This window comes from Syngnathoides biaculeatus, chromosome 4, assembly GCF_019802595.1.
Source record: "Syngnathoides biaculeatus isolate LvHL_M chromosome 4, ASM1980259v1, whole genome shotgun sequence".
Taxonomy (NCBI): Eukaryota; Metazoa; Chordata; class Actinopteri; order Syngnathiformes; family Syngnathidae; genus Syngnathoides; species Syngnathoides biaculeatus.
Genome location: NC_084643.1, coordinates 29141097 through 29167999, shown reverse-complemented (window position 1 = coordinate 29167999; position 26903 = coordinate 29141097). Strand labels below are relative to the sequence as shown.

At 39.9% G+C, this 26903-nt stretch overlaps 2 protein-coding genes across 8 annotated transcripts in view; one reads left to right on the top strand and one right to left on the bottom strand.

Moving 5' to 3' along the window:
- The window catches only part of arb2a (ARB2 cotranscriptional regulator A), a 181783-nt gene that overhangs the window by 45071 nt on the left and 109809 nt on the right, over positions 1-26903 (top strand). For both annotated transcript variants that reach the window (XM_061817581.1, XM_061817580.1), the window contains exon 7: positions 26633-26851. In XM_061817581.1, coding sequence (XP_061673565.1) covers positions 26633-26851 — 219 coding nt within the window. The remainder of the gene's footprint in view (positions 1-26632; positions 26852-26903) is intronic.
- On the bottom strand, positions 1766-26767 carry LOC133499502 (uncharacterized). 6 transcript variants are annotated; one of them, XR_009794675.1, is made up of 8 exons: positions 26675-26767; positions 24074-24144; positions 16709-16855; positions 16330-16349; positions 16155-16235; positions 7433-7583; positions 5835-5918; positions 1766-2538 (listed from the first exon to the last, which is right to left on the bottom strand). XR_009794675.1 is itself a non-coding variant. In XM_061817582.1 (7 exons), exons 4-7 carry the CDS (start codon positions 16256-16258, stop codon positions 2269-2271), a joined length of 609 nt encoding a protein of 202 aa, XP_061673566.1. In that variant the 5' UTR covers positions 16259-16349; positions 16709-16855; positions 24074-24144; positions 26675-26767; the 3' UTR covers positions 1766-2268. The 6 variants fall into 6 exon arrangements, 5 of the variants coding, with proteins under 5 accessions (XP_061673566.1, XP_061673568.1, XP_061673567.1 ...); XM_061817582.1 differs by having other exon boundaries at positions 16155-16349; XM_061817584.1 differs by lacking the exon at positions 16330-16349.

Below are 26903 nucleotides of genomic sequence, written 5' to 3'. Positions count from 1 at the left end.
TCCTTAAAACAGGCACTGGCTTGGTTTCTTTTGGATGCATTTTCATGTAGTGGAAACAACATTGTTGAAACTCCTAGCTAATTCACACTGTTCTCATAATGCTCCAACAATGGCTGAAATCGTTTCCCGGCTTTGCCATGAACACACACAGAACACAATCAGCAATTGCTTGTCCAGTCTTTCCATCTGTGTACTTTTCACTACTCTATCCAGTTTAAATTTCAGTTGAAAATTGTATTTGGAAGAGTAATACTACTGGTCACAGGAAACTATTGTTGCTATTCCAATCAGAACAAGTTTAAAGTCATGAGATTTGTCTCGTAAAATCAAATGTTGTTGATTTTAGGCTCACATATATCTTTGTCTGTTTTCTTGTAAATCACAAATAAACAACAATCGTGAATTTTGTAATGGAATTCATGTTACAAGTTTCACCCTTGACTTTGGCTTTCGGAAGTGGCATGTGGCTTGTTTACGCCACATCATCCCTAAGATGACAGAGGGTAAGTAAGCATTAATTTACTTTCCTCAACTTAATTTAATTTACTTTCTTCAATTTATCTTCAAGAGAAATGTCAGTTAATGACCTTTCACAATCTACAAAGGTTATACCTTTGACAACATACAACAAATTGCATTTAAATTCACTTTGAAAAAATTATGTCTCAGCATTGTTAAATAATAATTATCTTTTTCACATAGCGTCAGCTCTTGACTAACTTATTTAAACTGTGTGCTCATTATATAGACAGAGCTGCTATGGTTTTATAATGCCAGTCCTGCGTCTGTGTGTGATTGTACGAATTGATAGTTCACATACCCAATGCCAAGGGCACCACCAAGGGCTCATGAATGAGAGATGAAAAGAAATAGAAGTGGAGCAGAGGAGGAAGAGATATAGCCTCTTCTCCCCCTCCTCATCCACGCAACTGGCTAATTAGACCTCCACACTACCATGTCTTAGCTGCAGGGACAGAGTTCAATAGTTCACACACCTACCACTGTGCTCTGACCATGGTAAACCGGGATTACCTGCCATACTGCTACCAAAGCCCAGTTTTACAAGTGTGGGTCTTGTTCAGCACCCTGGAAAAAAGATTCAGTCCAAAGAGCTGGCTGAGAAGGTTTAACACAGAAGCTATTGTTCTGAGAGAAGTTCTGCCAGGTTTCTTTTTTATTTCATCACACCTATTGAACAAATGTGCAGAAGAAAATGTCTTTATGCTTTTTTTCCATCCATTGATGAATATTCTTGTTTTCTTTACATGTTCTCATTCGTTCCAAGGCAATATCAACACATTGCCATTCTGAATCAAATTCAGTGTCACTGTAGTGAGTTTGTGCGTCTGCCTCAAACTTCTGAGGGTGGCGTTGAATTTCGGCTCCAGGCTTATTGTGTGGAGTTTACATGTTCACCCCATGCTTGTGTGGGTTTTCTTCAGGTACTTCATTTTCTTCCCATTTTCCAAAGTGCATATGAGGTTAATTGAGGGCCCTAAATTGTCCTTAGGCTTGAATGTGAGTGTAAAAGTTTGTTTTTCTATGTGTAGCCTGTGTTTGGCTGGGCATAAACGTGTTTTTTCCACAAGTGGGTCTTCTACACAGAGGCCACCAATGAGAGAAAAGGAGGCAGTCTTAACCTTGTAAGGAAAAGCGGATACAAAACCAATCACACAGAAGTAGATGTTAGCAAGGCAGTTTCCTCTCAAGTATGAAAAAAACCCCAGGTGTTTTTTTTTTTTTTTTTTTTTAAATGAAACTGACATTTTAATTCTAAGTCCATGATCGAGTTAGTCACTCAATGGAACTCTAAATAGCCAAAATACAGGACTTTTTATGATGGATGGATGGATGGATGGATGGATGGATGGATGGATAGAATCCATATTTCAGTGTTCTTTTCTATGAACTTAAACTCTTAAAATATCTGGTCTTGTTATACTTGACTTTCATCTCACTCCAATCTCAGGCTTTAGGGGAAAGACTTATAGGTATTGTTACTTTTTAAAAATCGTTCGTCATTTCAGTCCCGTGTCAATATTTACTTAAATCATTTATGCAGTTTGATACAGTGCAGTGTATAATAATAAAATATTTTGACCAATTAAGTGAAATTTGATAATTTCCCACGGCACAGGAGAAGAGCACTCATTGCACACTGGCCACAGGATTAGATATACTATGTGTATAGGTCTACAGTACATTTTAACAAAATCCATAAAAGATGTTCTCTCATTTTCCCCAGTCAGAAGTAAAACAATAAGATAGTTATTTATTATTATTAATAAGACGTTTTGTTTGTCTTATTCTTCGTATCTTCCGTTCATGCTTGGTATTTGCGTCGCAGCACTTCATTGTGCGTTCTGCCGGCGCTAGCCTTCTGTTGCTAGCAGAGCAGCACAGCATCAGAGGGTTGATAATGAAGTTGTCAGAGGCGTGTTGCAGTGAGGCTGATGGGAGGGCCTGCCAGGCAGCCAATGGGGAAGCAGTGTCTGTGATCAGCCGAGCATGATGGGAGACCACCCTGTACAGCGAGTGCTGAAGCTCGGCACAGCCCCCAGATCAAAGAGAATACATCAGCAATTAGAGAGATGCTCCATCCTAACACTTGCGCGCACATGTCTGTGCAACACACTTGCAGAGATGCTAAATAACGCGTGGATACACAACAAAAAACAATTACATTTGGAACAACATTTTTCACATGTAGTACACAATAAAGCGGCCTAAATGTGAACTGTGGAAGTCAAACTAGATAGAAGATTAGAATGAAAAAAGTTTTAGATATATATTTAAAGTCATTTGCTTCTTTTGGTTGACTGCTTGACATTCCTCACCATCAGTTCTGTTTTTCATGTCCAGGTCTTTGCTTCCTCCATCCTGTTTTATTTGTTGCCCTACTTTAGTTAAGATATCGCATTAGGAACAGCTTCGCTTTTATGGCTTCCGTAAGCTTTCCAAGTGTTTCTGCTTCTTTTTTTTTTTTTTTTTCCAGAGGACAAGTGTGTACTCCTTGATCCTTGTCTCTATTTCATTGGTACATTTGAAAGTATTTGTCCTACCTCCATCATGCCGTGTTTCTCATTCTGCAGCATCCCACTCCCCATCCCCTCTAGATTTGCGTGTACAAGTGTGTGGTGCCGGAGGCACCACTCTTCTATACCCTGCTGACTTACTGGTGAACTTTTCTGCTGCAGATTAAAATAAAAGACAAGTGGAGGAGGCCAGTGGAGATTTTTTTTTTTTTCGTGTAAAAATACAGTGTTTTCTCGAATATCTGATAACAGATGCATGAAGGCGTGTGATGCTTTGCTTTGTATGAAGTCTCTCATGCTATTACTGATGAAGTATTTGGAGGTCACTGCATTTGGAGGAGGTAACACACTAAAGTTAAGAACATTTCCACCAAGTGGTTTAGTTTAGGACAGATGTGCCATGTTTTTTGTGGGTATTTTATTTTATTTTTTTACATTTATAGCTAATCTGTACATCACAATTTTTGGCACTCTTTTCTTGGGGAACTACCTCTTGTCTTATGATAGTTAAACGATAGACATAAACAGTCCAAAATTCACTGATTGCCCGTCACAGAACTGTCACTTCCATTCAGCAACAGGAATGGCATTGAAAAATGTTAGTCTCATTCTTGTAAGAAGCACAGCTGGACTTAGTGCATTCAGTAGAACCCTAGTATATTTACCTCATCTTCACTTCTCACGATTTATTCTGTTGGTCCTTATTCGGAATAAGTATCACTAAAATTGCGACAGACTTAATCCTTTGAAGGTATTGCTTGGAAATTGTGGAAACATGGGCCAAGCCAGATATTATTACAACCCCAAACTTTCTGATAGCAAGCTTTAGTCACCTTTTCACATTGAAACGCATTCTTTCTTCAATTCACCAGCCTCCATTCATCTATCCAGTTTCTATATCATGTCTCCTCTTGAGGGATTAAGGTAGTAAAAACTGGAGTCTTTGTCTACTGACTTTAGGTGAGAGGGCCGAGGCGGACGCCCTGGACTGGTCGCCTGATAATCACATGTCATATAGAAACAAAAAGCCATTCACAATCTCACCTTTGGTCAATTTCAACTTTCAACTTTACTGAACTGAACTAAGACGCAAAAAGGAGATAAAAGTCAATATTTTCCTCAAAAATCATTTTACCTATATTTAGACAGAGACCTTGAATGCCCTGAGAGGTGTCTATGAATAAAATACATTATTTGTGTTTTTATTAATTAATCAGTATTTATGCTGTATGCAAGCAGTGAGATCATATTTCAAATTTCACAGATTGTGGAGACCAGTGTGCTTTGTCAAATGGAGAGTGTTTGCTTGGCCCGAAGCTACACAAGAGGTCAAAACAAAGATTTAAATGCAGAGGCATTAACTCTGAGGGATTTTTAGTTGCATGTAAAAATGAGAGACAGGGAGGGAGAAGGCAGATGTTGCATTGATGGCACACCACGCTCGTCTTCCCGGTCCTGAATAATCATGATCCTGAGCTGATGGGATGCTGCTTCAAACAGATCAGGTTAAGCTTGAACTGCAGATGAACTGGAACCTGCATATGAACCAAGGCTGGTGGTAGCCCAGCCCAGGAGCCATCCCGTTTCCCCTAGCCGGGGAATTCCAAAAGCGGATTGATGCAGAAATAAAAGAGGGGGGTTGGTTAGCTCTTTTGCGTCTTCTCATGCGTGCACATGTTACCAAATTGTTTAGTTTGATGTTGAAAATAATTTGCTTATGTGTGTGTTTGGCTGTTTTCATGTGTGTGATGGAGGAATAGAGAGAGGCTTTGGCTGGACTGGCACCCTTGCATTCATTTGCTCCAGGCTGAAATGGTACTTTTTATTCCCCCCATCTCTCACTCCCTAAAACTGTCACTGTCTTCATGTAATCTCTTTAGGGCTTTTATCATCATTTTCCCTGTCTCTGATCTCAGCTCCTCTAAACTTGGGCAACAGATTCTGGGACAGATGTGTGAGCAGCAGGGACTGTTGTGCCACATCACAGAGATAGGTGGCAGTATACTGTCAGGATAGATCGCCTTTTCATTACACTGTCCTCAGCTTTATTTAGTATCTATCTATCTATCTATCTATCTATCTATCTATCTATCTATCTATCTATCTATCTATCTATCTATCTATCTATCTATCTATCTATCTATCTATCTATCTATCTATCTATCTATCTATCTATCTATCTATCTATCTATCTATCTATCTATCTATCTATCTGTCTGTCTGTCTGTCTGTCTGTCTGTCTGTCTGTCTGTCTGTCTGTCTGTCTGTCTGTCTGTGTATATATATATATATATATATATAATATATATATATATATATATATTATATATATATATATATATATATATATATAGTTGGTTACTGCATATTTTATGCAACCCTTTGTGTTGAGCAGAATCTTCATGGTTTGTATTTTCAACATTTATCCCACCTCGCAGTCTTCTTCCAGGCAACCACTACATTTTTAAAAACTCTTCCACCATCTCCCTTGGAACATATGCCCACTTAAATGCTAAAATGCAGCAAGGTTAGTGATCATTAGAGTTAGACGGCGTTATTCATTCTCTTGTGCAGTATTCTGGCTCCACGGAAAAGAGAACGGATTGGTAAGAAATTGTTGCAGTGCATACCAGCTGGGGCTCTGGAGCATAAACTCAGAAATGATGTGAGGAGATAAATGCAGAAACACACGCACGCACACACTGTTTGCCCAGATCAAGGCCGTGGCTCCGAGGGACCAGAAGAGATCAGGCACAGAGAGCCTATGGAAATAGACGGCTTTGTCATCAAAACACCCACCTCTCTTCCCCAGAGACACACTGCTATGATGGTATCATCGCTATGATTTTTTTTCTTCTCCTCTTCATGTTTTCTAACCGGCATCTTGCACACAAACACACATGGACGCATATCGTCAGTTCACATTTATTTTATGAAATAAGCACAATTTATGATTTTAAAAACTACATCAGTCATTATAGGGAGTGCTTTTTTCTACCAAAAATATATCTTACACTAAGAAGTGACATGCTAGTCTATAGCTACAAAATTTTATTTACTAGCTATATAGAAATTATTATTTTTTTTATGTGTATGAACAGTTATTTGTTCTCAAAGTAACATCTTTGATTGTAGGTAGATAGCAATATCCCCAGATTTTTTTCCCTCATTTTTGCAAGGTTCTTTAATATAGAATTTTTCACTAATGATAAATAATATATAAAATATATTACATCGGTAGTCCGAAATTTTTAAACGAAATCTTCAGGCAGTGTTGTCAATACCTATCCAAAGTCCATAAAACATGTTGTGAGGACTATACAGTAATGTAATAATGGGTATTACACGTACATTTGTAATCATGAGTTACACGGTTTAATAGGGTTTAATAGGCCTGAACACCCCCCTCCCTTGATGTCACAGTAAAGTTAATTCGTTGACCTTTTTTTAAATATAAAACATTTTCAACATAATCATTTTCTCCTATTATACATTTATGTGAAATCTAGTATTAATCAGCCTATTCACATTTTTGTGACGTAACTCTAGCCATAACCTTTGTCTTCTGCTACTCAACGAAAGCTTGTCCTTGATTTCAAGTGGCCGTTCCTGGTGTTTTAAAGGATTGTTTGGCTAGTCCTTCTTGAGATGTTGTATTCCCAAGAGTAGGGTGCATTGCTGGATGGACTGGAAAAGACATGGAGCCACAAATCCTGGGACACTGTCTATCTTTTTATTTTATCTTTTTAAGTATGGTCACTCTTGTTAATTTCATATATTTTATTTTCATTTCGTACTGGTCTACCTTGTTTACTGCTGAAGTTGAACTAAACTAACCAGTTAAATTCCTATATGTTGCTTTCTTTCTCTCTTAGCAAGGTTGTTTAATCGCGCCAAAGGCTCCTCACAACAAGAACAGTTATAACTTTAAGGTTGTTTGTTTTATAAAAGTGAAGCACTACATTAGTCAAAAGGGTCCTCATGATTCAAACAAAGTGTCCTTGGCTTCAACGATTGTCCTCCGCCTGACCCGGCCGCGGTTTTATTTCACCCTATTAAAGATGAAAATTGGAATTCCTCAGTTAAAAAAACTGCAATGAGATCTCATGCAAATATGAGCATTTGCAACCTTTTTTGATGAGTTTTGACAAGGATCTGAAAATGTTAAAAAATAGTCAGATGCAAAGGTTAAGAGTCTGGATGTTATACTCGACAGCAAACTCTCCCTCCAAGCACGCATGAACAACATAACTCTCCTGTCTGTATTATCAAAAGGACTCCCCACACTCAGCAGATCACTTCAACCCTGCAACAACTCCATTGGTTCCCTGTCCAATACCACATCCAATATAAAGTACTGATCTCTACCTCCAAAGCCATCAGTTACTTCGACTCACCATACATGCTGACCTGCTTCCTGTTGCCATCCCATCCCACTCGCTCAGGTGTTCATCTTCCATCAACCTCACCATTCCTTCTGCCTTTCTGCCCACTGTGTAGGGAACAGAGCCTTCAGCAATTTCTCCTCCCCGTCTGGTCAGGAACCGTCTAAACTCCAAAACACATATTCATTAGCCAGTTTCAAAATGCAGACTCAAGCATCACCTATTCCGCACTCCCTCTTCACCTTAACGTTGCCCACATCTTTTGCCGTTTTTACTGTTTGTACGATGACCTTGTGTGCTCTGAAAGACATCGATGAATACAAAGAACAACAACAATAATAATAATGAACTGTGAGCCGGAAAGCGTTGGCCTCAGAGTTCTGAGGTCCCGCGTTCAATCCCGGGCCCGCCTGTGTGGAGTTTGCATATTCTCCCTGTGCCTGCATTGGTTTTCTCCGGGCACTCTGGTTTCCTCCCACATCCCAAAAACATCCAACATTAATTGGACACTCTAATTTGTCCCTAGGTGTGATTGTGAGTGCGGCTGTTTGACTCTATGTGGCCTGCAATTGGCAATCACTTCAGGGTGTATCCCGCCTCCTGCTCGTTGATAGCTGGGATAGGCTCCAGCACTCCCCTCGACCCTTGTGAGGATAAGCGGTTAAGAACGTGGATGGATGGATAGATGGATGAATGTTATTATTATGTGCCAAATTCGCAACAGATTTTTATGATCAGGGCTTGAGATTGATTCCTATCCTTAGATATACTAAATCTAATAAATTAGATATAATAAAGACATTACAAACTGAAATTTGGGGGTAAACAAATGAACAAACCCACATTGATGAGAATCTTACCTCTTAAAAAATAGCTAAGACAACCTCTGTATCCTATTTCATTTCATCTTTCTCCATTCAATGCTTCCCACCCCACACCTGAGAGTTTGCCATGGCCAGTTTGGCCACATGTTTTGCGGGGTCAGCCAGAGTAGCTGGGTAAGATCCAGCCTGTTGAGTGCCAGTGGCGGGTCAGCCGAGGGTTGGATTGACCAGTAACAAGACCTGGAGTGTTGGTAGATGTCAGATAGCTGGAGATGGGCTGGGATCATGGAGCTTCTATACTGCCGATTAGAACGCTGTGGCGTCTCCATGCACAGGATGGACTTTTCAACATGCCACTACCCTGTCCGTGACTCCATGACCTCAGGAAGTCTGTGTTAGTGTGTTTGCGCTTATGTGTGTCTGCGCATGAGTGGTTTGTGTGCACATGTGTCCAAAAACACATGTGAAAAAAGGCATTTTTTCTCATGGGTAATTGCAGCATAAACTTTTCACCCCACTTTCTCATGTGATGTGATTAACACAGAGTTCCACGGGAAATGCATGCGCCTTTCACCTGCACTGTGTGTTTGTGCGTGTGTGTGTGTGTCTGTGTATGTGCATGCACGTCCACCGTCCGTCCGTGCATGTGTGCGTGCCTTTCTGAGTTAATAGCCATAAAAGCGGTGGGCTGTGGATTACATCTTGTTCAGATAATTATCTTTCCACCAGTCATTTCAAGGTCAGTCTTACAAAACGATTTACTGGCCAGCAAATAACACTTCAGTCACGTGGGTTTCAAACAGCTCATTTAAAAAATATCGTTTTTTTTTGGGGCGGGTTTTTTTTTTTTGCTAATGCAATCATTTTTTTGGGGTCTACTTCTAATGGCTTTCACAATATTGATACACGACTGTAATGTGTCAGCAACAGGTGCGTTTCTTTTTCTAGTTTTCCCTCTTCTCCTTCATCTCAGTCTAGTGAACCCCTTGAGTGAATTTCCTCAAATTTACAATATAAAACTAACTGGTAAGTGTCAGCAGATTCTGGAGGTCGAAGTTTTGGGTTGACTGTTATGAATTTACTAAATGTGGCATGTTAAAATTTCAAGACGCTTACTTATATTACTAAAATATTTTCCTTAACCTTCTGAGCCTTTCCTTTAAACTGTAAAATATGTGCAGTAGGCAAACGCCAATGTAATGTCTGCTGGTAGAGATTTACAGTTTATGTACTGCAATACTTAATGGAAACCTTTTATTCTAAATGTAAATTCAGTTGGTTGTCACCAAAAATTTCAAGGTGATCCAATCTTAACATCATTCTGTTGATATTCCCCAAACAAAATGCAGATGTGTGGAAAAGGTAGCACCTCATTATTCAAATGGGCTATTTCAGTTTTAACTTTTTTTTTGTACATAACAGCGAGCACATTTTCAAGCTACTGATTTGGTGGAGGAATTGTGAGTTGTGTCTTTTTAACAGCCACATTGTGTGCGGCCTTAGTATGTTTTGTTACCTTATCGTGCTGTCTCAAGAATGGCAAGGGAAAGATTTCTGATGTTTGGCCCTTTATTTTACAAGGCGGTGTGTGTGTGCATGTTTTTGCACTTGTGTTCTCAGTCTTTAGCAGTGTGCCACATCTCAAGCTCCTCATTCTTAGATAATTGTGCAACTAGTCCTTAGCCTCGCCTTTAACCTGAAAACCAAGCTCATTGTGGCCCCGGAGAAAGACTCCCACTCCCTCCTCCTTCCCAAAAGGTAGAAAAAAATCCCAAGTTGTCCTTGTGCATAAAAGTGGATTCTAGTCTCCAACACCTTTTCAAATTAATATTTGTTATGAGCACCATTCTGCCAAGCCCAGTTTCTGTTCTCCGCCTTTGTTCCTGCGTTTGATGTAATGGAGGCAAGGACAAAGAAGAGAGCGAGCAGAGTGTGTGAAAATGGTAGTTAAGTGGGCTTAAGGGCTCCTTCACTAGCTTCTGAAAGGCTCGGACCTTGAATGGGAGCCTCGCACGGCTAAGCTGGAGTGCAGTAAACAAGACAGGTCCAGCACAAAGGTGCATCTTAAATGAGCACAGACACCCTCCTCCTGTTTTTGACTCACCGTAGTCTCCCACCCAACTTTGACATCTGGCCAATCCTGAGATTTTTATCCAACTCAACTTCTTTTTGTTTTCATTCACCTTCATTCTTCATGACTCCTCTGGTGTGTGCTTGTGTTGGTACCGATAGGCCGGGGACGGGGTAGTTCTAGCCTAGCCCGCCTGTCTAACCAGCCTTGTCCCCAATGGCTGGGCGGTTTGGATCTTTTGTTTAGTTAATTGCAATGAGTATAATGTAGTAGTCTCTCTTAGGCCCACAAAAGACAATTAGACAATCCCAAGAATTTAATGAGACACCAGCAGGCCCAATCCCCGACACTGCCCAGCTCTCTGTGGGTGCCCACTGTGATGAGGGGGTTTTCATGTCTGTATCTGTTCTTGTGTGTTGACCAGATTGTTGCTATGCCCATCAGAGAAATCACCAGACAGGATACAAAAACAATATTGCAATGACACACACACACACACACACACACACACACATGCAAATTAAAAAGGTTCTCTAGACATTTGTAGTCATATGGCACATTTCCAAGTGGGTACACCTTGGGATTCTCCCCTGCGGAATTGCTCTTCCAGGATAGGATAGGACTTCCTGGGAATGTCTATGTAATTATTAAGAGTGATTATCCTGTCCTCTCAGTGAAAGGACAGAGTACTTGACAGTGTCATCTCCAAAAGGAAGAAGAATGGCAAGGGGGGCCTGGGTGATGGACGAAACCCTGGGTGGCCCTTTTAAGGGCTTCACCCCACTCTTTTCTTTTTCTTTTTTTGTCTCTTATTATGTCCCCCTCTGTGTTGCCTTGTTCTGTTGTTTCTGTCCTATTTTCCGACATGATTTCCATTCTTTCCTCGCCCAAAGACTGCTCACAGTATCATGCCAAGATAAAGCAGCATTTTAACGCAAGGAATTATTCATAAATGATTCATTATGTCTTCCTTAACCTTTCAGTGAGATTAATTAAGAACCATATCAAGATGCCATTGTTAAGTGCCGGTAATTCAGTCTTAAACATACGTAAAAACCCATATCCATCTTACTTTCCCCATCTCCTCTTTCAATTTTTTGTCTTCCCTCATCCTGATGTTCTTTACCATTTTCTTCCCTGGTTAATCATGGTGTTACAACAAAAGACAGAGCTCCATTATTGCATGTGTGCGTCCCACAAGAAAGGAAATGAGAACGGGACAGAGGGTGGCCGTGGCCTGACACTGCACTATTAATCTTCCAGTAAAGCCTTGTCAGGCAGAAACGGACACAAATGGATCACTCCCATTAACTCTGGGAGTGTAGGTAAGGGCTTTAACAAGCGTTTACCAGAGTCTATTTTCTCCCTAATGAAGAGGAGGAATACGCAACCTTCCAACCAAACTTGCCAGGCCTCACTTTAGGTTCAGGTGGAGGGAAAAAATAATATGCGGGGCTATGGCTAAGAAGGCTGTGCTCACACTGCTAACATATTTTGTCAGACACAGCAAACTGTAAAGCAGGGGTCTCAAACTCGCATCCCGGGGGCCATTTGCGGCCTGCAAAACGCTACTTTGTGGCCCCCACCTTAATGGACCTTTCTGACCTGTCAATCACTCGTACAATAATAGCCAATCAGATAGCCCCATTGTCTTAACCCCTGGCTTGAACGCCCCTCTTGTCATCATGTCCCACAAGCAATGCGGTTATCAGTCGCGTGCACTTTGAAAAGTTAATGTTACGGACAAAATGGTCCTCAGAACCGCTTGAGGAACATGCAATTCTGAAGAAAGATATCTGGCAAGGTCACAAGGGGCCCGGTTGATTCATTTTCCAAAGCCTAAAACACAGTTGAGGAAGTGTCTATGATGGATTAAGGCTCGCGGAAGAGTGCACGTACAACTAACTGTGGACAATATCAACAAGCACAAGGCTGTATGTTTGAAGGTAAGTGAGGGAGAAGTACTTCTCTGAGTTTGATTTAATTATTATCAGTCGTTTATACATTGCAGAACAACTTTCACTTTGTTAGTGTATCACTGACCTGCTGAATGAAGTGTGTAATGTTTTATGCTGAAGAGTCGGGTTAGTGATACGTAAATGCACGATGTCATGCAAGAGAGATGTCTATTTGCCTCTTTGTACCACATCAGACTTTTAAGACAGAGCACTGGGTTCCATTACGACCGAGTCAAATGAATACACCCACTCAGTTATAAAGACTATAATGATATTAATTGTGATTTTTCCAAGTAAAAAGTACTCACCCTGCTTTACATGCACAGTACAATTCCACAATTTTATCCTTATGGATTTCAATATGAAGTTTGTGAGGCGTCAAACGTTTTTGCATCAATCGTCAACGTTTTCCTGTAACTCAGACATTGCGTCCTGCTCCGTCCAAAATCTTAATTACATGTACTTATCCTTGCGTGAAATAGTTGAGACCTCTCTGTAAAACCCTCTTTGACAAGTCTGGCGCATTTGGCAAAAAACATACCGCAATGTTACCAGGAATACGCGATAGAGAATCCACTTCCAACCTGTTCTGTTCAGTCGCCATTTTGGAAGATTGTGGGACTTGACAACTATTGCTAAGCGGGGCGGAGCTGAAGATCGCCAGTCGGAAAGGTCCATTTGAAAGTTTTTTGAGTTTTTTTATGAATGATACTTTTACAATGTTGTGTCCAGAGCTGACGGACTTACCAATCATGGTGGCTATCGAAGGGGTGGCATTGACTGGGCTTGAATCAAACAGAGAAACTGAAACTGAAATGTACAGCATTGCCATGGAGTATTTTTTTTTTGGTAGTTTTGCACACAAATTGTTTACACCAGCATCCTTTTTTATAATCTTATTTTGCAGTAAAAAATATATATCTGTTTGAGAAGATTGGCTTTTTACAAATTTTATAATTTAATTTTGCGTGCATGCAGGTGCATCTTGGGTCCAGGCTTAGCCAAATTCTGCCTCCGGTGGCCCCAAGGTAAATTGAGTTGAGACCACTAAAGTAAAGGCTTTTAAGTTACCATACTGAGCAACCCAAACGCCAAGGTAAAAAAAGAAGAATTCCTGTCTTGCAGATCTCGCCCCCAAATTGACACAATCATTATTGCTACTTCTCACCATAATTTTGAGCAACACAAGTAAATGGTCTTGACACTAGGCAGGATTTGGTTCATATAACCAGTAACAGTGCATCTTCCATTCTTTGCATCTCATTACTGATGCCTCAACAATTTCACACTCTTTCAAGTAAACATTATCGGCCACCAGTTTGGCAAATCATCTTTGGCTGCAATTTAAAAAAAAAAATGCATATACTTCCCTGCTTGGATCGCATAACAGCATGCGAGGTGAGATGTAAACAACCATGTGCAACTACATTGGATTCACACTCACAGTTTGTCCTGTGATTCTTTGTCCAATAAATGTAAGACTGTGGCCTAACTTCTGTCAATGAAACCTTGAAATCTGCTGCTTGTCGGCTAGAGGAATTTAAATTTCGAGTTTACAACAGTGTCTAACGTGGTTTTTGGCTTCTCCCAGCAAATTAAAACGGTGAGGAACATAAATGTAAATAGATTTATAAACAATTATTTTAAGTACACAAATCAGCCACAATATTATAACCAATTTAAATCATGTCAAATACAAAAGCTCTATCAAGTATTCGCTCTTTACAAAAGTAATAATGCTCAGCTTCAATTGTAAGATTTGCACAAATTTTTTTCTTTTGTAAATCTTGTTTCTACAATATTTCAGTTAGAGCAATTAGTTAATTGAGGGCATAAAAAAACAGTATCAGAAACAGTCAATCATATCTGAATTGTTTTTTTCATTCGTTGCATGATCCCTCATGTAACTTGGATACATTTACCTTTTTTTTTTTTTTGATTGATATTGTTGGTCATAGCAGCAGTGCAAGCTTACATTTTACTAAAGGAGGTGCATGACACGTTTAGGTTAAGTGTAACATGCCTGTTCTGACTCTCCGTATCTCACAGGCTCCCAAGGGAAGCTAAGAGACGTGAGGAAGGCTTCACCTTCCTCATCTTTCCTAGCACTCCCCCTTGAATATTCACACACATTCAGACACACCAAACATTTTTAATTATATCTCCTCGCAAGTAGTATGTCTCAGTAACCAAGGAACTGACATTGATGCATGTGCTGATAAATCTGCAAACACTGGAAACAAGATTAACAAAGATTTTGAGAAGAGTGTGACAGCTAATTTTGCGCAGTGGTCGGCACCGCATTCAAGAGTGATGTTTTTGATAGAGCGAGCCATGCCTGAGAACTCAATGTGGGGGAGAGGGGGGGGGGCAACGTGACGGCAGTTTAGCACATTTGCACTTTTTAAATTGTTCTCGGTTTTTCCCCCAATCTTTTTCCTCTATCGCCTAATTTGTCTGTCTACTCCACTGAGAGATGCTTTTATTTTTTTTTCTCAACGTAATGGCCCAATATAGTCCAAATAAGACTGCATATAACTACAGTTTACAGTAAATGAAGCAGGGTGATATTAACTAGCTAATATAACTGCTTTAAAACGTTCCTTTTCTAACTTTTCAGAAAATGCCACATCTCAAAATATTAACTACGCCTCCAAATTGACATTAATTACAACAGCTATACAAGGTAAAAATCATGCTTTGCCATTGTCACAGAGGTAAAATTGGTTAGATTAGATTATTCAGGTATGAAAGCGGCACGAATCATTAAAACCAGAACTCAGTATGATGGAGTGCAGTTCTACCTCAGTGTGAACTTTAACCACAGGAACAGGCAGATTGTGGAATGAAAACCTCTGACACTGTCAATCAAGACACTGTTTTTCAAGGCAGGTATTTTCTCTTGTATTGGCGCTCATAAATTTGCACAGGTGTGTTGTACCTAATGTTGTGGCCGACTCTCTCTGCCTACCTGTGGGAATTCATTCAGCCACATGTTTGTGTTCCGGCCCAATCAGCATGATCTAATCAGCAGTGTGTTTTGTGGAGTCTGTGACATGCCGCTCACGACCCGTGGCCCTGGTGCGTCTTAACCGGCTGTCAACCCACTGAGACACAGATACCCACTCCTGAGAGAAAGATATCAGTCTGACTCATCATAGACACACAAGCTCGGTAGCAAAGGCACACATACTACAACGGAAAACAAGATGGCAATCATACTTCCACAGCTGATGTCCTATTTTCTCCTCAAACCTTCTCTTCTCCCCATTGCTGCCAATTTCATGTCCATACAATAGAAAGAGCTTGCAAATTTCTTTTCTTTTTTGCCCCCCCATCACCTGCTTATAGTGTCGTTTCACTACTCAAAATTGATTGCACCCCGTTTCTTCATTTGCAGGCGTCTTGACAGCTTCTTTCACATTTCTTTTGTCCATTCCTCCTTCTCGTTCTCCTTTTCTCTGTATCTTTTTTGTCCCCCATCTGCTTTCGGTTCGGTTTGCTCCTATCCCAACTTGATAATGAGGAATGCGGTGTAACCCTGGCCCCCATTGGCCCCGTGACCACCTCCGACCCTTCCAGGTGACCTCCAAGCCCTGTTTTGACAGCTTGATTAATTACCTACGGTTATGATTTATGGGAAAAGCAGTATGTAAAAATAATAGACAACAGGTGGTCTTTAAAATAAGTACATTTGAAAGACCCTTCTAGTGAGGAGTGTGGTAATGGCAAGGTTGGTGGGGACTGTGAATGAAAAAGAAAGCGACGATGTGTTTTACAGCTGCTTTTCATGGTTAATTGCTTTCAACTGTTCTTGAATTCTGAGTTGGGTTAATAGGAAAATGTCTACTGGTCCAAGTTTTTATTTTTTTTAAACTTACCGCAGCATGTATTTGTCCATTTGGCCGTGTGGGGATAGGATGAAGGGGATTCCAGCATACATCCGTAGCTCCATGTGTGTGCTGTGAAGCATAACCCCAGCCATGTGGTAATGACACTTTTGAAAATGTGCTTGAACACGCACACACACTCACAGACTTAGATATTCTGCACTACCTCTTTTTGTAGGTTGCATCCTGTGAAAATAAGCAGAGTAAATGACAGGATAGAGCAGCCTCAGTGTTTACCCTTCACACTTCAAACACAGCTTGTGATTGGCTGTGGCAACCTGAAGGACCCGTGGTGCAGCTCCACTTAGAAAGAGGTCACGTGTGTGTGTGTGTGTGTGTGTGTGTGTGTGTGCGTGCCCGTGTGCGTGCATTTGTTTGCATAGGTATATTTGTGTTTGGGGGGGCATTACAGTCCTTGTATTGCTTGTTATGACATTTAGACACTCATTGCACAATTCCTCCAAAAATAGAAATACGTGTTTACTTACAGTGATCAAAGTAATTGCCTCAGGATGCATTTAAGTTAATATTCCACACATACACACCTCACATAGAGACAGTCATGGTTGTCAGCGGGACCACCAATTTTCTCCCTCTTAGGTCACAATAACAGGGCAAGGGTAAAGGAATTCCTCTTCGACCTTTGCCCTGTGTAGGTCAAAGTTTTCCCGTGATATTCAGTCAGATAAATACTGAGGACACAACAGCAAAGTCCTATTATTCATCAAAGCAATTTAAATTACCAGCGGATAACAGTCAGCACAGAACACTTATTACACATTTTTTAACTGAGCAAACATTTGCAAATCATGAACTGCTTCACTTTTTTTTTACCTTCTGATTCTTTTTAAACTCAACGTAAAATATAAAATGAAAATAATCCTTGCATGAAGACAGAACCAAGATGGTAACATGCATAAAAGTCTCTTGGGCCAACTATATTATATATTGAAGAACTTTGCTTAAAATCATACATAAAGTCCCCAGAAATGCCTATTAGGGCAACATATCCCACACGCACATGTTTGCATGCATGTTCACGTGTTTAATACATATACAAGTATGTATAAATGTTTTGTTCTACTAATGTTTGACTTTGTCTCACCGTTCAAAAAATTTTGTCTTATAACTGTACTATTGCATATGCACTTATAAGCAACAACATTATGACCGCATGCCCATTATAATGATGTCAAATACAAGTGCTTTATCAAATGAGTAGTGTGGGACAGGTATTTTAGTTTATATATATATATATATATATATATATATATATATTTGATAACATTTCATTTTATCTCTGGAAAAGCAGAATATTCTCTGCAGAGCATGTAACATGGGATCATTATTTTGTCCGAGTGATGATGTGGCTGGCTGGTGTGTGTACATATCTTTTTTTAATTTCTTTATGTCCATTCTTCTTACAATAGTGATCACACCTGTTTGCACCTTGCTTTTCACTCTAAATTGTATTACATTCACAGCCTCAGTAAACAAAAAAATCGGAGAAAAAAATACATGGTATCTATGCATGCCAACTATTTTCACAGTTTTTTCCGTCATTATTGTCGTATTTTGAATTGGAAATAAAATGAAACAAAGACAAACCAGTGCTTTAATAACACTTTCATGTGAGAATAGAGTAATGGGAAATCATCCAGAAATCTGACCACTGTTACATTTGTAACTGTTCTCAATTAACGTGACAAAGTCCTGCCCTAACTTGACACGTACATGACAATCGTTCATTATTGAAAAGTTAATACCTCAAGCAACCGCCACAGTTTCTCATTATTTCAAAGTGGGTGGTCATATTTTCACATGAACAAATAATAGTTGAAGAGATGCATCAAGGCTTGTTAGTACTCCTTCAAAAATCCTACTGAATCTTCATGGGAAGAGGCTCTTTCGTTTAGCATTCTTCCTTATATGTTTTATCAGTGCACAGTTAACAAGCGTTCAGCAGCATTGTTCCTCATTTTTTCTTCTTTTTTGTAGCCTCTTTTCCTCCACGTTTCTTCTGCCCTCTTTCTCTGATTTATACATTAAATAGTTAGGGAGGAGGACAGGGACACTCCCATCATTCCATGATCTATATCTCTCTGTGCCCTCATTAAAAATGCATGTGTATGGTTAGGGGAGACAATATAGAATTTATAAATCAAAAGGCTAACGGCATCAGAATAAGCCTCCCGTCTTCTATTTCCCCATAGCTTTCCAGCGATGGGCTCAGTCGTCTTTCTGCATGCCATTTTCTGGCAATCATATGTTTTATACTCTCCTACAAGTGTATGTTAAGCTTGTGTTAATGTAATAACTTGTTGTACTAACAACATCTTTTTGCCTTAGCCAACATCTCTTGAAAGTGGCACTTTTCAAAACATCTGTTCTCTGGACACTTCATTTAGTACAACTCCATCTAATGAGATAAAATGCTGATGTAACATTTCTTTGTGGAGATGCTCAATTTTGAACAAGAGAGTGTGTGAAGGGGTCACGGTTCAGCTGGAGCCTATCCCAGCTGACCTTGGGTGGGAGGTGGGATGCCCCCTGGGCTGTTCGCCAGCCAATCACGGGGCACATATCGGCAACCTTTTCACCTTCACATTACATTCAAGGATAATTTAGTCTTCAATTAACCTAATGTGCATGGTTTTTGGAAATGTGTGAGGAAACCGGATTGATCAGAGAAAACCTTCTTCACAAGCACAGGGAGCCCATGTGCATAAATCAAACAGTTCTACATCACTACCAACTACGATAGTAAAGATACTGTTATCTATTTGTTTTTTATAACCTCTCATCCCGTCACAAAATGGCATGTCCGTAAAGGCAACATTTTTGATTTAGTGCTATTATTCTGTATCATATCATCTAATATTTATAGCATATAATTATATAATATCAAATTTAATTTCATTAGCCTAAATGCATATTGGCCCACGTTATTTTAACTAACTGTTGCAATCACAAAATACCAGTTTGGTTAAAAAAATAAACACATTTTTTTGTTTGTATTTTATTTATGATTCTCAGTTATCCAAGTCATGGTGCATTGAGTCAACTGCAGCCTTCCTGTTTGTTGAATTTGTTGTCTTGTTTTTCAAAAATATTTAAAAAAATAACTTGGGCCATTATTATTATTCTTTATTAATGTGACCACAGAGACTATTTCATATTTGGTTAAACCAAACATCTAAATTTCCATGTTGTGAGTTTACATTCAGTGTTGCATCTTTGGTAAAGACAAGAAAAACACACACGCACACAGAAAAAGGTGACAAATGACTTGGGGAACATTTACTTGCACAATCGATAGCGCTGACAATTTCCACCTGGACGGTGACTAATGCTACATCCACCCCTACGAGTCTTATAGCCCCCACCAGCTTCCCTGCGCCTCCCTAATGTGTTGTGCCGAGAGCAGATGAAGCAGGCACCAGAACTTTGTGTTCCATCTTGTGTTTGTGTAGGTTGTGCGTCCATCCAGGTGCTCTCTTGCTTATTAGTGTCTTTGCACTCTCTTGGAAGGAAACGAGATACCCAAACTGGATGAGGCACTAGTAATGAGTGAGTTACTAGAGAAGTTTTGCATGCCATTTCTCCTTGTTTCATTTCACGAAAGTGCTGAAAATAGAAAGGTCGGGAGGAGCAAGACAGGAAACCGAAAGAAAGAAAGAAAGAAATGTAAATGTGCGTATGAAAAGAAGCTGATGCATCAGGGATCAGAAGCTGTGCTATTCTCTACACTTCCTCCACCCCACTGCTCCACTTTGAACTCATTTATAAATATTCAGCTCCACATATAAACAATTTCTAAATGAGCCCAGACATTCGTGCCAAGGTTAAAAACTCTGCTTCTTATTACCAACGCAACTGCTCGACTAGCTAAAGAGGTTAGCGTCTAATTCTAATCTGAAGTATTTGTGCTCATTAAGCTCAAGAGAAAGTTCATCATTATCACCCTTTCTTAATTTCCACGTGAAAGCAAACTGTAGCTGATGAACTTGAATTTAAAGATAATTTGCGCAGAATGCAATGGATGCAAAATTAAAGAACGTATGATGAAAGGCACGCTAATGAGGATAAGCAGTACAGAAAATAGATAAATGATGGGAATCTGGTTTTATTTATATTTTTTCACATCTAATTCTAATGTTGAGGTTTGATTGTGAATTAAAAGATTTCTGTCAAAGGTTTGAAGGGTTAATGAACTAACCTGCAATTCTCCAACTTCATTAGGTGGAACACATGCATGAAAAATGCCAATATTGTATTTGTTGAATGTGTAGTTTTAATGATAGCAAAAAAGCAGCCTCAAACACGCTCAAACACTTAAACTTAAAAAAAACAAATAAGAGGGTAAAATGCTTGGGTTAATCGCTCTGCAGATGTGTCAGTATTGACGTAGTCAATAAGATGGCTTTGAAATGTTCTCATTTCACTTTATAATGGCTGAGATTTTCCATTGAATGTCATATTCATTTTGCCATTAGAAAGCTATATTGTTTAAGATTTTACTCTTTGTATATATATATATATATATATATATATATATATATATATATATATAAATATTAACTGCAGACAACATATATACAAACAGCAAAATAAGTACTTTTGCCAACAAGTGAACAACGGCTGGGTCCACATTTTTGGCTAATTTTAACATTTACTGTTGTATCATTTAGGATTGGACTTCATTTCGCAACATTATTCACTGAGGCAAGCTGTGTACTGTTTTTTCATTTTTTTTCCCAATGGACAGCAATTTCATGGAGACATGTAAAATGTATATATAATATAATATTGGTCATCAAAATGACTTTTTTCATTTAAATAACTTTTGGAGGGGGAAAATAATATGTTTTTAAAGTTCACTGCCATTTAACCACTTATTACGCACACTGTATTTAACAGAGGGATGTGTGGGACATTCCAAAGTCATGCACATTCAGTCAGGGGAAAGTATAAAATGAAGGAAACACATTTTAAGAGCCGTATCTTTGTACCGGTATGTGTGCAAATGTTTGGCCACTGATACAAAGAGTTTGATTATTTTGCTACAGTACATTTTCATGATATGCCTCATGCAGATTGTTTAATGTATGAAGAAGGAAAACTAAGCAAAACTCACTGCAATTTACAAAAAGCCGTTTGAAATTAAAGCTTCGACTGTACTATATCTCATTAGAAAATGTCTCTATGAGTACATGATTATTCAAGCGCTGTGATTTCTCCTGCTGACCATGTATTGTTATTGTAATATCAGCTCCTCGTGCTTTTTCTTGTCAGCTTTTTTTCCTCTGCCTTTTTAATGTAAAACTGTGGGATAATCATGTTGAGTAGAGTTTAGGTGCTCTTTGACAGGCCCCCTCTGGGCATTTATATTTATCAAGAGGATGATGGATTTTGTCCTGACAGGCTGATGACAGTCCCATCTCATATCTCTCACATCACCCCTAAGATCCACACATCTTTTCATCACCCCCGTGGTACAGTAAAGTACTCCAGTGCCCCTCTTTTCCTCAAGAAACATAGGAGGGTCTTCAGTTAGAGGGGTGCTGTGTTGAAATGAGAAAGGGGGCACCGTGACTAAATGTGACAGTACTGTGCGATCTGTGTGGCATGTCAGTTAAAAAGGGGTAGCAGTGAAGGGGTGGGGAGTATAAAGAAGGGGGATTGATTGGCCGAAAAAAGACTCGTCTTTTTTCAGTCAAGGTCACACAACTCAGGGTGGCCCTGTTGGAGAGGAAGAGCTTATACAGTACTTAATACCGGTTCTTCTGATCTTGTTTTCTACCATTTAACTGTCTTGCCTATTTAAGTTTTTGCTGGCATCTGATATGACAATCCAGGCTCCTGACTAACCCCCGAAATTGTCTTTCTGTCAGTCACTGTGTCTTGTTCAGATCTCAATTCCTCCCCTCTTCCTTGCTATGATGAGTGACCCATTCCCCATTGTCAGTCATGTCTCGGCACTGAATCAAGCCCTGCATATTGCTGAAACAAGGAAGTGAAATCTGCTACAGAAAAGGGAATGCCCCTTGCCCCGGTAAAAAGAGAAAGCCCCTTGACCAAAATAGAATAGTCTACACCACCTAAGGGGAAATTTATATAGACACCCGCAAACCCTGGCCAGTACATGCAGACAAATGCATTGGGGTGGATTAATTGGCTCCCACATTCTGTCCCATGATCATTCACGCAGTCTGAAATTCACATGACCACTGTCCTCATCTGTGACACCTATCAGCCATGCTTTATACCTGTCAAGTGCTGTCCTTTTCTCCCTCGCCCGAAGCCCCTTGCTCACGGCATGAGAGCCCTCACATCAAAGCTGCACTAAGCTCCGCTCGCGCAGATGAAATGTCCTCTCACTCTGGCCGCCTCGCTCGCCACTCCCGCATATTAGACGCATTTCATTTCATTTTCAGCACCATTTGTAAAAGTGGAGGTATTGCTGTCTTAAAGGAGGGAGGGAAGGCATCTTATTTTCTCGACATTGTGCAGGCAGTACGATGCACACACACACAGGTAATAATTCAACTAGAGGAGAGTGTGTGGCCATCATGGTTGTAGTGGGTGAGAAACATCCAGTTGAACCATAAAGGGAGCTCATAAGGGTCTCCATATTGTTGTTAAAACAGTCTCACCTCATTTATAATCCCAAACTGTGCCATTTTTCTGTGTTCTGCTGGATTTTTTTTCTAGCTAAGATTCCAACATATTTTGAGTCTTAGTTTGAAAAATCCAACACCTTTTCTTTTTCTTTTTAAAAGATTCTCAATGAGCTAAGATGATATGGTGATGGAAAGGAAAGGTCTCTCCCTGGTGATGAGACCAGGCGGTTTCCGTAGCAGCGCCAGGCTTTGTTTTGCTATCTGATGCCGGACAGGCCGACAAAGGAGCGCTAAGGAGCATCCAGAGCAGGGTGATGGAGGTCGGGGTTCCCTCCCTTAGCGGGGTCGGTGTAACCCTCTTGACCGCTGGCCCCGGGGCAGGGACTCAGTGTGGTGGTGGCAGAGGGGCACCCGCAGGGCATGGGAAGAGGCTCAGCCTGCACACTGCTGCAGAAAAGACAAGACTGATCCAACGCGAGAAGACTTTGTGGGTTTTCTTTAGGACAGTACCCGTGTGTGTTTAGCACAAAAGCAATGTGACCTAAACTTTAAAAATGTGTGTGAGGGATTTTTTAGTCGTATACAAAGCATGGTGACCCAAGTTTTGAGGCAACATTTGTTTGCAATACAGACTTTGACAGCACGTCACAACACAAAGATCAGATTTAAACACACTTTGTATCAGTGTGAGTAAGACTTAACAGAACAAAACACAAAGAGTCGAATGACCTCAGTTCAGAAGAGTTTCAGGATTTAACTGTCACTAAACAAGGATTGAACTATTAGCCTTGTGAGGGAGATTGTGAAGGATGTGTGCCGTTTATCTACCACAAACCTCGCACTTGTTTTTTTTCCATTATTATACGTTAAAATGCTATAATAATAAATTAAGGTTTGGACTGTATTTTCAATATAAGATAATAAAAACGGAATGAGCCACTAATCATCTGCTGCCAGACATGAAATCAATGTAAATATCTCAGTGTCACTCAAGGATGGTCTCTGACACCGAAGTGAACATGGTGGCGCTGGCCCTCCAGGCGTCAACAACACTGACTGCCTTTACAGCGATGTCCTTCTGGGTGATTGCACAACTGAAAGGGTTAGTAATAGTTCACTTAGGTGTGTTAGCCCATCCATAGCGAAGACTATAGGGCGTGACCGAGTGCTGGCATTAGACGGAAGCTACAATCTCCTTGGCCCGTTTGAGGGTTAGCATCAGAATGCTGAAGGGTGGAAAGAGTTATTGATGAGTGAAGGGTAAGGGTTAGGGAACTAAAGACTCACCCTACTTGTAGGCCACTCAGGGTTAGCCACCAAACACGCGGACTTGTGTGGTTGGACCATTAACTTTTGCCCTGGGAAAGCAAGGATTAGTGAAAAAGAGGAACAGAGAGATGCTTGATGATGTTTGATGTCTGTCCTGCTCTCGGACACTGTCACGCCTTGTCCTCTTATTGCTCTTATTTTGTCCTCATGTCTGTTTCAGATAAACTCTTATTCAATAGCTGGTGGAGTTTTTGTAGTCTATTACTTTGATAATTCATTGTAGTAGTGTGCTGTTCATGTCGGTGTTTGTTCCATGATACAGTTGAGCTCTCGAAAATTTTTGCAAAATGTACTACCGAGCATGAGATGTAAAAATTGGACTGTTAATTAGTGTCACTATGCCGATGTGAAAGCAACTATAGTAAACCCCACATCTCCAATACACTCCAGAAATATGATGAGTTATTTTATTTAAATGATTTTTCCATAATTTCCAAGAGCTTGGGATAGGGCCCTATTATTAATTTTATAAAACAAGAAGCAATTCACTTAAAACCCCAAAGTATGTAAATTTTCTATAAAATAAAGTAGGTGTATATTGCTGCAAATGCCAAATTGTCATGCTCCACATTAAATTAATTAGTTATTTCAATCGTCCATGTATTTTAGTCTTTGCCTCATGAACTGATCCTTCAGGCTATGTTATCAGGCTGCCACCAGTGGGCAGTGCCACAAAGCTGGTGTGGATCCAGTACAACTGCATGTCTCTGTCTCTCCTTCCCTTGCTCAAGCCGGATCCCATTTTCATCTGGTCATCCATCTGTCGGTATGTGTGCTAGTGTATCTTCAATGCCTTCTGTGTGAAACTGCTTCTGTCATGTTATTGGCCCAAATTTAATCTGCCCAATAGGTTATCATTATCTTCACTTCAGCCTCACTTGACCCGAAACTCGTGAAAACGTAAAAAAATATATACCTGAATAAAACTCACTTACTAAATGATCTTACTCATTTCCAAGGTGAACAAATTTTATCATCATGCAGAGGCCAGTATCTACTAGATAATTCCTGAAAGCTAAAATGTATTTGTTACATTTTAAGTCACACACATATCAAAATTCTAAAACATGTGCTGTATGTAAAAATGCTCATGTCATGTTGAAAATGTAATATATCGTGTAAAAGATGCATGCGTCTGATAAGGAGTGCGAATCAGACTCATTTCATAATCCGAATAAGTGGGAATGTGTCATTATGCTGTTGTCAACGCACGGCAGGTGCTAAGGGAAAGGGTGTGTGGCAGGTTTGATGGCGATGGGCACAGAAGGGACACACAAGGAGGACAAGCACGCTGTGTTAACACTTATTAAGGAAGAGAAGATGTGTGTGATGCCTTGAGAAGGCAGTGAGGAAGCTGAAAGATGCCACCTCTCTTAATTCCTTCTCACGTCCCCTGAAATTTTTGCTTATCTCCCAAACTATATTGTTTAGTATGTAAACTGCAACGTGTGTGTGTGTGTGTGTGTGTGTGTTTGTGTGTGAATTTTAGTCTGGTGGGGGTTGTCCACGTATTCACAATACCAGTTGTGTGTGAACCTCCAAAGTGCAATAAGCTCTATTTCCTGCTGTATTCTCAGTGCTCGGGACAATAAACACAATTAATTAAAAATGTTAGCAAAGTTGAAAAAGTCACGACAAGGTCTGCTCAGGAAAAAAAAAAAAAACACCCTTTTTTTCCACATCCATTTCCTTCTAATTTATCATATCTGTGTTTTCTCATGTAGTTGTAGTTTATTTTGGAGACATTAAGTAACATATTGTATCTAGTTGTAGCTTCCCAAACTCTCAGGAACCTGATTGATGCTGGTATCGATTGAGTTTGATATTAAGTGACGTGGCCTTTGAAGTCACTAAGTGCTGTCCACTGACTGAAACCACTGTTGTTGAATTCCAATCGTGCAGTCACTTGTCAGACTTTTACCTGCAGCAATGCTGATTCTTTCTGAGATTTGAATTTCATTCTCAGTCGTCTTAACAATTTAAGTCTGCACTTGGATAATTGTGTCGGCCCTACTCCAAGAGACGCAATTACAGTTTTATTGAATTTGGGATTACACTGTAATATTGTTTTTCTTACATATAAACGTTACATTTAACAAAGAAAAAAAATGAACCTTTCACATTATACTGCAAACACGTTAGGGACAATAAAAAGCAAAATTGATCGAAAAACACTTTTAATATAATACTGTATTGTGTTTCTTTACACTCTCCTCACAAATAACTCACTTTCATTTTCCCGTTCTATGGAGTCTTTTTTTTTTTCACTCCAGACATGGTCCCTTAAAATCTTTTTTTTTTTTAAGCTAACGTTCCTTTTTAAGGTTTTGCATTATGAACAAATATTAATTTTCAAAGACAGTGCATATTAGTTTTCTCTATGTACTGCAAATTATCATGCGTCTAAGCTAAATGAGCAGAGATGGAAAAATGTGTAACAAGACAAAGCCTAAGAAAAACATGATTGATGATCTTAATGCTGTGGATTTAATGCACATTGTCTCCTCTCTGTTTTAGGAGGGCTATAGTGTGATCGTACTTAACCCAAACGAGAACTACCTGGAAGTGGAGAAAAAGCCCAAGTCCTCCACCGGGCCATCTCCGACCGAACCGTTGGAAGAACCCGTGGAAAAGAAGGAACGCAAAGACGACAAAGATGGGAAGAAGAGGAGAGAATTTTATGAGAAGTACCGCAACCCCCAGAAGGAGACGGAGACAGAGCGGATCCCTATACGGGTATGTCCTTTGCCGTTTGAGGAGGAGGGAGGAGACAAGTGTTTGGAGAGCT

Bases quoted from the DNA above. Each gene is read 5' to 3' on its own strand.
- LOC133499502 (XM_061817582.1), bottom strand. From the start codon at position 16,258: ATGGCTGGGGTTATGCTTCACAGCACACACATGGAGCTACGGATGTAT. The intron at 5,919-7,432 runs GTGAGTCGAAGT...TTTGTGTGCAAG, and splicing joins GAAGCAGGTCAGCATGTATG to ATGCCGGTTAGAAAACATGA. The intron at 2,539-5,834 runs GTGGGTGTTTTG...GCCGAGCTTCAG, and splicing joins TGTGTCTCTGGGGAAGAGAG to CACTCGCTGTACAGGGTGGT.